At 53.6% G+C, this 10,116-nt stretch overlaps 1 protein-coding gene across 1 annotated transcript; it reads right to left on the bottom strand.

Moving 5' to 3' along the window:
* Positions 1–8,361: 8,361 nt before the first annotated feature.
* Positions 8,362–10,116, bottom strand: IRF2BP1 (interferon regulatory factor 2 binding protein 1; the record flags this gene model as incomplete). The annotated part of the gene is made up of 1 exon (XM_080704264.1): positions 8,362–10,116. The coding sequence occupies one exon, from the start codon at positions 10,114–10,116 to the stop codon at positions 8,362–8,364; it is 1,755 nt and encodes a 584-aa protein (XP_080560390.1).

The following is a 10,116-nucleotide window of genomic DNA, read 5'->3' as shown; positions in this document are numbered from 1 at the left end:
GTGCCAGGGCTGGGGCCCAGCTCATTCCACCCTTGCTGCCATGGCCCAGCCTGGGCGCCTATTTGCAATGCCTGCCCCAGGTAAACACCAAGATCCGGAACCCAAGGGCACCTCCCTTGCCTCTGCTCCCTGCCCCGCAGCCTACCCGGGTCTGGGCGGGACCGCACCACCACAGACCGTGCCCCCCAGCTAAAGACATGCCTTGACTGCCCCCAGGCGTGGCACCAACTTCCCCAAGTCCCACCCATGCTTCAGCCTGGTGTCTGTTCTCTCTCTCTCTCTCTCTCTCTCTCTCTCTCTCTCTCTCTCTCTCTCTCTCTCTCTCTCTCTCTCTCTCTCGTGTGTGTGTTGCTGGCCATCTAACCCAGAGGCACTCTATCTCTTAGCTGTACCCCCAGCCCTATTTTATTTTTTGAAACAGGGTCTCTAGGCAAATGAGAGTCTCGTTGCTTTCTGAGGCTGTTGTAGAGCCTGCGGTCCTCCTGCCTTGGATTACGAGCGTGTGCCACCATGCCCAGCTTCCTGGGTTTCTCTATGGCTCTGCCTTTCTCTGGAAGGACACTTGTTGCTGTCCCTCTCCCTCGTCTTCTTTGCTCTCCAGCCACATCCCACTTCTCTGGTCTCCCTGGGAGTCACGGGAGTCACAGAAGTCCGTTACTCTATCCACCATGTTCTAGCCCAGACTCTCTCAGCCAGGCTCTGATCCTTCCTCCCCTCTGGTCTCTGTCCTTCGTCCTTAGCCTGAGTCACTTGATCTTGGCCACTATTTCTGAGGGTCTCTGACACCCCCCCCCCCAGCCCCACAGGGGCTGATCTTGCTTTGCCAGGGCCCTTAAGGAGTGTGCAGCCCTCAGCTTGCTGCCCCAGCCCACTGGGATATATATAAAGATATACATGCATATTATTTATATCTACATTGGGGGCAGGAGGGGCAGACACTGGGGCCTTTGTGCAGCCTCTGCCCGCTGCCCGCCCGCCCGCCACTCCTCTCCCTTAGTCCCTGCTGCCTGTGCCTCCGCTCCGCTCCCCCCCCCCCCCGCCGCGCAGGAGTGATCCTGTGGGGCCTGCCAGCTTCCTCTGCCCGAGGTGTGAGTGGGCACACCACGGTGAGGCAGGCAGGGAGGCCCGGGGGCGTTTTCCAGCTCCTGGGAAGCTTTCCGGGTGGGGAGGGTTCTGGAAGGAATAGGACTTAGCTGGGCTGCTGGCTGTCTGCGTCTGTTGTCCCTGGGTGTCCCCAGGCTCTTAACTGGCCTTACCCTGGGGGTCTGTGAGTCTGCCCATCCCTGGAGAGGATTTGACTTTGTGTCTCATTTACTCAGGCACACGCTGCTTGAGTTGGGTGTCAGGCCCTCTGCAGCATCAGACACAGAGGCATGCCGGGCCAGGTTGATTCTGTGCTGTTTCTATCATCTGCTCCATCCCCTGTTTGAAACTTTCCACCTGTTCCTACTAAAACAAAATCCAAAGTCCTTATTGCAGCCCATTCTCCTCTGATGCTCCCCCACACTCCCTCTGACCTCATTTCCTACAGCTCCCCCCGCCCCCCCACAAGAGAGGCTCTGGCCACCTGGCTGCTTCCTGGACAAATCAAGCAGGCTTCCACCTCAGGGCCTTTGCAGGTGCTGTGCACAAAGATTTCTTCTGGCTTACTCCCTCATAGAGAGCTTTTCCCTACATCATCTGTGACTCGATTCCCTGGCCCTGGTTTGTTTCTCTCCTTCTTTTCTCTCCTTATCTTTTCTTTTGTGGTATTGGGAATTAAACCCAAAGGGATTCTACCTTCAAGCTTATACTCCTAGCACCCCGGTTTTTTTTTTTTTTTTTTGCGGTCTGGGGATGGAACCCAGGGGCATTTGACCTCCAAGCTACACCTCCTACCCTATTTTTTTTTTTTAATCTTTATTTTGAAACAGGGTCTAAGTTGTGGGGGGGGGACTCACTAGTTAGTAGCTGAGGCTGTCTGCGAACCTCCATTCTCTGGTCTCAGTCTCCCGAATGGTGGGATTACAAGTGTGTGCCACCACACCCTGCCCTGGCCTTTTTATTTTTTATATTATTATTATTATCATTACTATTATTATTATTATTATTATTTTGGTGGTACTGGAGGTGGAATCCAGAGGTCTTCTACCTCCGGGCTATACTCCCAGACCTATTTTATATTTTTATTTGGAAACAGGGTCTCACTAGGTTGCTGAGAGCCTCACTAAGTAGCTGAGGCTGGCTTCGAACCTGTGCGATCCTCCTGTCTCAGCCTCCCAAGCGCTAGGATTTAAAGTAGTTTTTGAGCCAGGTGTGGTGGTGCAGGCTTGTAATTCCAGTACTTGGAAGGCTGAGACAGGAGGATCACAGATTTGCAATCAGCCTCAGGTAAGTGAGACACTCCACAACTCAGTGAGACCCTGTTTCAAAATAAAGAATAAAAATAGGGCTAGAGGTGTAGCTCGCAGGTAGAAAGTCCCTGGGTTCTATCCATAGGACCAAAAAAAAAAAAAAAAGTTTTTGTTTTGAAACAAGGTCTTTGCTAGGTTGCTGAGAGTCTTGTTAATTTGCTGAGGCTGGCCTAACACCTGTGATCCTCCTGCCTTAGATTCTCAAGTACTAGGATTACCGGTGTGTACCACCATACCTGTCTGCCTGCCTTCCTTCCTTGGTACTGGGGACTGAACCCAGAGGTGTTTTACCTCTAAGCTATAACCCCCAGTCCTTTTATTTATTTATGTATATATCTATTTATTTTTGGTACTGGGAATTGGGCTCAGGGGAATTCTACCTCTGAGCTACACTCTCAGCTCTTTTATTTTTTATTTTGAAACAGGTCTCACTAAGTTGCTGGGACTGGTCTTGAGCCTGCAATTCTCTTGTCTCAGCACCCTGGTACCGGGATTCCAGGCATGTGCCACCACGCCTGGCTCCCTGGCTTCTTTCTTCCTCTGTCATGTTGTAAGGGTCTGAATGTGTCTCCCAGTTGAACAGCAGCTCCATGATACTCTCTTCCTGCTCTGTTCCACCAGCAGCACCTTCCCCAGGGCTTGTTACACGGTGGATGCTGCATAAACATTTGTGGAGGGAGAGGACTCCATGAATCTATGCATTCTTTTAGTTTTTGAATTATTTTATTTTATTTTTTTTGGGGGGTCCTAGGGATAGAACCCAGGGGCATTCTACTTCCAAGCTACACCCACAGCCCTATTTTTTATTCTTTCTTATATTCTTTATTTTGAAACAGGGTCTCACTGAGTTGCAAAGGGCCTCACTAAGTAGCTGAGGCTGGTGGCGAACCATGATCCTCCTGTCTCAGCCTCCCAGATGCGGGGATTTGGGAGCCACCATGCCTGGCTACCTATTTATTTTATTTTTTGCGGTATTGTGAATGGAACCCATGGGCATTCTACCTCCGAGCTACACCACCAGCCCTATTTTTTATTCTTTTTTATTTTTGAAACAGGGCCTCACTGAAACAAAGAGCCTCACTAGCTGAAGCTGTCCGCAAACCATGATCTTCATGTCTCAGCTTTTCGTATGTTGGGATTACAAGCATGTACCACCACACGTGGCTCTTTATTTTTGCTGGGGATGGAAACCAGAGCCTCACCCAGGGCTAGGCAAGTGTTCTATCACTGAGCTACATCCCCAACCTGAGTGTGTGTGTGTGTGTGTGTGTGTGTGTGTGTGTGTGTGTGTGTGATACTGGGGATTGAACCCAGGGGCAGTCTACCTCTGAGCTAAACTCCCAACCTTTTATTTATTTATTTATTTTTAGTACTGGGCATTCTACCTCCCAGCCTCATCCCCAGCCCTATTTTTCATTATTTTGAAACAGGGTCTAAGTTGCAGAGGGCCTCACTAAGTAGCTGAGGTTGGCTGCAAACCTACTATTCTCCTGTCTCAGCCTCCCAAGTACTGAGACTACAAGGTTGTGCCACCACACCTGACCTTTTTTTTTTTTCTTTTTTCATACTGAGGTTCGAGCCTAAGAGTATTCTATCTCCAAGTTACACCCCTAGCCTTTTCTACTTTCTGCTTTGAAATAGGGTCCCACTAGGTTGATGAGAGTCTCACTAATTGCTGGGGCTGTCCTTGAACCTGTGATCCTCCTGTCTTAGCCTCCCAAGTACTGGGATTGCAGGTGTGCCCCACCACACCCAGCTTCAAGATAATTTTAACTTTTAATTTTTATTTATTTTTGTGGTACTGGGAATGGAACCCAGGAACATTCTGCCTTTGAGTGATACCTCCAGTCCTATCTTTTATTCTTTATTTTGAAACAGGGCCTCACTGAGTTGCAAAGGGTCTCACTAAGTAGCTGAGGCTGTCTACGAACTGTGATCCTATCTCAGCCTCCCAAATGCTGGGATTACAAGCGTGTGTCACTACTCCCAGCTCAGGATTAATTTTTAAATTATTATTATTATTGGTGCACTAAGGATTGAACTTAGTGGCATTCTACCTCCAAGTTACACTCCTAGCCTAATTTTTTTTTTTTTTTGGAAACAGGGTTTCCGTAAGTTGCAGAGGGCCTCATGAGGTTGCTGAGGCTGACCATGAACCTGCGATCCTCCTGTCTCAGCCTCCCAAGTACTGGAATTACAAGCATGTGCCACCATGCCCAGCTAAATGTGTGTGTGTGTGTGTGTGTGTGTGTGTGTGTGTGTGTGTGTTACCGGGGGGGGGGGCTCATCCCCAGCCCTATTTTATATAAAAATTTATATTTTATAAACAAATTTTATATTTTATAAAAATATTTTATATTTTATAAAAACCCAGGGGCTTTTCTACTTCCAGGCTATACTTCCAGACCTATTTTATACTTTATTTGGAAACAGGGTCTCACTAAGTTGCTAAGAGCCTCAATCAGTAAATCTGTATGTGTATGTGTTTGTGTTTGTGTGTGTATGTGTGTGCATGTGTGGTACTGGGGTCTTATCCCCAGTCCTATTTTATTTTATTTTAATTTTGGTGGTACTGGGGTTCCTGGAAACCCTTCTACCTCCGGACTACACTCCCAGACCTATTTTTATATATTTTTTTATTTGGAAACAGGGTCTCTTAAGCCAGTGAGGCTGGCTTCAAACCTGCACAATCCTCCTGTCTCTGCCTCTCAAGTGCGGGGATTACAAGCATGTGCCACCACACCTGGCACCCCTATTTTATATAAAAATATTTTATTAATTAATTATTTATTTATTTTTGTGGGTCTGGGGATGGAACCCTGGAACATTCAACCTCCGAGCTACACCCTCTGCCCTATTTTTTATTCTATATTTTGAAATGGGGTCTCACTGAGTTGCAAAGGGCATAAGTAGCTGAGGCTGTCTGCGAACCGCGATCCTCCGGTCTCAGTCCACCAAATGCTGGGATTATAAGCATGTGCCACCACGCCCAGCTAAAAATATTTTATAAAAATATTTAATATTTTATAAAAACCCAGGGGCTTTTCTACTTCCAGGCTATACTCCCAGACCTATTTTGTACTTTATTTGGAAACAGGGTCTAAGTTGCTGAGAGCCTCATTCAGTAGCTGAGGCTGGCTTCAAACCTGTGTGATCCTCCTGTCTCAGCCTCCCAAGCGCTGGGATTACAAGTGTGTGCCACCACACCCGGCCAGCTAAATAATTTTTAGATAGGTTATCCACAAATAACTTATAGCATACACCAAACATAATGGTGAAAAATTGAATATTTTTCTCTATGAGACTGAGAACAAGAATGCCTTCTCTGCCGGGTATGAGGCTGGCTTTGAATCTGTGCGATCCTCCTGTCTCAGCCTCCCAAGTGCTGGGAATACAATCGTGCACCACCACGCCCAGCTTTCTATTCTTTACTTTGAAACAGGGTCTAAGTTGCCGAGGACCTCACTAAGTAGCTAAGGCTGGCCTCAAACCTGCCATCCTCCTGTCTCAGCCTCCCAGGTACTGAGATTACAAGTGTGCGCCACCATGCCCGGCTCTTGGAGAACTTTTGAGTTCCAAGATGTCTTAATTCTTACTTTTAGCCTGTGCCTTACCCTGATTTCTGTCTCTCCCATCTGTTTATTTTTATTTTTCCAGTGCTGGGGATGGAACCCTGGGCCTACATGCTAGACAAGTGCTCTACCACTGAGCTACATCCTGAGCTGCCATCTGCTCTCTGTTCCCTCTCTCTGCATCTCAGACCCCTTCTTCTAGGTCTCTGTTGCTGGCATCTCAGGTGTGCATCTGTCTCAACCTATCTGGACATGTCTCTATTTAGTTCACTTTCCTGGGCACCTGCCTCGCTCACAGTTTCTGCCTCATGTCCTTCATCTCCGAGGTCCCTCCAGGCTCTCTTGAGTATCTGGCTCCTGAGTTTACTTGTCTCTTTAGGAGAATCACTATTTGTGTCTTTCCCTCCTTCTGCAGCTCCACTGTTGCAGTTTCCTCATCTACTTAAGAGTCCCAAATAAATCCAGACCCCTCCACCCTGGCCCCACCCCCGCACTGGGGGAAGGGGGACTGATCCAGCCCCCACACCCACAGGTCAGGCAGCCTGCTCTGTTAATGGTTAACCCAGCCTCTATCTAGAATACACACCAGCCAGGCTGGGGGTGACTCCCCTGCCCCCCCCCCACCTACCAGCTGCTCTTAAAGCACCAGGTGTCCTGCACAGCTCTTCAGCCCCCACTGGGGCATAAGTACCAGGTGTCAGGAGGCCTCCAGCTGGGAGGATTTGGGGGAGGGGGTGGTACCCTGTGCTTATGGCAGGGGGCCACAGACTTGCCTGGGAGGGGAGCTCAGAGCTGGAGCCCCATCCAGCATCTCCCCTGCCAGGCCTTATCGCCTGGAGTATTTAATCAGGGGTGGTTTTCCCAGCCCTGCCCAGAGCCCAGGCTGGCAGTGCCAGGAGTGGGGAGCACCTGAGAGCTGACTGCTGGGGGGATGGGACCCCTCAGCTCAAGATCTGGGGGTCCCCCAGATGTGGAGGAAGTCCCAGGGCTACTCATTTTGGGGAGTCAGGACATGCGGGTCTGCAGATGGCGGGTGGGACACCGAGGTATCCCAGGGGATGAGACAGGATGTTAGGAGGGGTCCAGGGATCTGGGGTGCTCTGGGCCTTCTGGCTATCTGCACCACTGTACAGTGGCAGGGTCCAATTTCTTCACCTTTTCGTCTATCCAGCTGCTGGCTTTTTGGCTTGCATCTACCCTTCCCGGAATCACCACCTCAGGGTTGCAGGCAGGTCGCTGGGAGGTGGAGGGGGGGACGACCTCCTGGGGCCACCTCCTCTCTTTAACTCCTGCTTTGCCGCAGTCTGCTTACACCCCGCCCCGTGACGCCAGCAAGCAGGAAGTCCTGGTTAATGATCAGTCACCGGGACAGGTGTGGGACAAGGCCGTGAACATCAGAGGCAGCCGCGGGGGCGGGGCAGCTTTCACCGTCAGTGTTCTAGGGTGGCCGCCCGGGTGCGGAGAGGACGAGGCGCTCGGCTCAGGTTTCCCAAGCATCCGCCTCTGGGTCCCCACCTGACTGATGCAAGAAGCACCTTGTTTCCAGATATCCCGTCACCCCGTGGAGGTAAACTTCCCCTTTCCTCGGTTAGTCCCGCTGGCGGTCTAGCCTCAGTTATCTCTAACTGCGGATTTTCTCTTAGAAGCCTTCCGAGGCCTCTTTAACCTCCCTCGTAGGCGCCGAGTCCACCACATTCTGGGTGTATGATGTAGGGGCTGGGCCAGTTATGGTCAAACAACCTACTTCTGAGCTTATCCGTGGTTCCTACACAAATGATACCACCTGTCTGAGCCTGTTCTGTCGTCTGGGAAATGGGCGGATGGCTACAACTTCTGCCCAGCAATTACACGTAGCAATTGTTAATACCAGCAGCTGGCGTAGGCGAAGGGCGCCACCTGGAGGTCACAATGTGACATCCCCTCCCTTGCAGGGCCAGATTAGTACCAAAGGGGGCGCAGCAGCTCACACAACTAAGGGACCAAGGAAAGAGAAAAAAAAAAAAAAAAACACCCATCTTTCGGTTTATTGAAGGAGGAACAGGGTGGGACGGGGGAGGTCAATAAAATGCTTTTGCTTCATTTATAAAGAGCGAGTTTTCAGGAGGCCCCTTTTCAAGGCGAAGGGGGCACCTCTCCCCAACTACAAGCAGCAGCAAAGCCAAGCCAAGGAGGGGAGAGGGAAATCAGAGGGGCCAAGGAACCCCAAACACGCCCTCGGACAGGAGCCACAAGCTTTCTCCCCCCACCCACAATGCATCTACCCCAGGGGACCCATCTGGGTGGAGGATGGGGTTTATGTACACAGGTGGGGGGGTGGCACTGGGTTGGGTGAGGGGAGGGAATAACTTATCCGCAGCTGCGGTGGTGGCAAGAGGATGGGGCAGTAGCCTGGTGGCTTAGGGGTCTCGTTCTTTCTTGACCTTGATGTCTCCTGCGAGGATGGTGGCGATCTCACCCTGCATGAAGGCCCAAGGCACAGAGGAGCCCACCAGCGGGCACTTGTCTCCGCTGGGGCAGTACACCTCTCCTGCCGGGCCCTGCGCCTTGATGAACTCTCGAGAACAAGGAAAGCAGAACTTGTGTCCGGGCACCGAGGGGCACTGGACGAAGTGGGTGTCTTCCAGCCGCTCCCGACACAGGGTACAACACAGGGGGGCCCCAGGGGTGGCCCCCGTGCCGCTGCCACCCCCGCTGCCAGCTTCCGCCCCCGCCGTGGGGCTGACTTCGGCTTCACCGTTGCGGGCCACCAAACGATGCTGGGTAGGTGGCTGTGTCGTGGAGGAGGCTGCGGGGCTGGCACCCCCTGCGCGCACAGGGCCTCCACCCCCGCCAGGGTCCTTGGGCGAGTGGCCCAGTGCCTCAGCCACATTCTTGAGAGCAGCAATGGGCGAGGGCACACCAGGGGTCTCGGTGGAGAACGGGCCGCCGGGTGCCACCCAGTGCCGTTGCTGCTGCTCCTCGGTGGTCATCTTCCCGGCGGTCTCGCCCTCGGGCTCGGGGGATGCCTTGCGCCTGCGCGGTGTGGGCGCCAGGTTCCTCGACGGAGCTCTCGGGGGTGGACCACACAGCGCAGCAGGGGCTGGCTCTGGGTACTGCTGAGGCAGTGCTTCTGCTGGAGCAGGCTCGCGGAAGCTGCGGACACCATCGGTGAGCAACTCGCCCAGCTGGCGCCATTCGCCAGAGCCATGGCGGCGTTCATACTCGAGGTACTTGAAGCCCGAAGACGCTAGGGCTTTGCCCGGCTCCCGAAGAGCATCGTGGAACATCTGGCGAGCCACGGCCAGGACCCCCGCATACACATTGCCAGAACCACAGGGGTATTCGGTGAAGAGCTTCAGCTCGAACTCGTAGCCTGGCGGGCGGGCAGCAGCATCGAAAGCGAACACTCGCCCCACCAGCCCGTGATCCTTCTTGAAGCGGACATTGAAGGGGGCGCAGGCAGACAGCGCCAGGAGCTGCTCCCGAACAGCTTTGGGTCGCCCGTGCCACTCCTCTGCCCGGCCCCGCATGGCCTCGTTCAGTTCTGCCAGACAGTCCGCGTTCCGCTGCTGCTTCTCCTTCTCGAAATCGGAGCTGAAAAGTGGACGGGCAGGACTCAAGCCGGGCGCCAGCGTCAGGCCTCGGCCGCCCAGACCAGACACCGCAGCTGCCAGCAGCCCGGGGGGCATCAGGCTGGGCATGGAGCCAAGCAAGGCCCTGCGCGCCCCCTCGGCGACCGCGTCGTCTCGGCCCAGCCCGTTGGCCAGGCGGGACCCCAGGGTGTACTCCAGGGCCGGCGAGGGCAGCGGGAGGCGGCCCGACGAGGTGGCTCGGTCATAGCGGTCCGGGCCCGCGACGCCACCGCTGCTGCCCGACGACTGGGGCTGGGCCTGCGGCGGGGGCAGCGGGGGGCCCTGCGCGGCCGCCGCGGCCAGGTCCTTGGAGGTCGGGTGCTTGAGCGCCGGGGGCCCGGGCGAGCGGCCCTCGGGGAGCACGTGGCTGCGCTTGAGCTGGCGGGCGGCGTCGATGAGCAGCTCGATGCGGTCCGCGCCCTCGAAATTCACGCAGCCGCGGCACACGGCCTCGCTGAAGTCCCACACCATGGCCCACGGCATCTTGGGCAGGTCGCACAGGTAGCACCACTGGCGGCGGGACGCCTGCACCGACGCCAT

Source organism: Muscardinus avellanarius (genome assembly GCF_963383645.1).
Source record: "Muscardinus avellanarius genome assembly, chromosome: 10".
Lineage (NCBI taxonomy): Eukaryota > Metazoa > Chordata > Mammalia > Rodentia > Gliridae > Muscardinus > Muscardinus avellanarius.
Note: the sequence above shows the minus strand (reverse complement) of the source record. Positions and strands in the feature narration are given on the sequence as shown.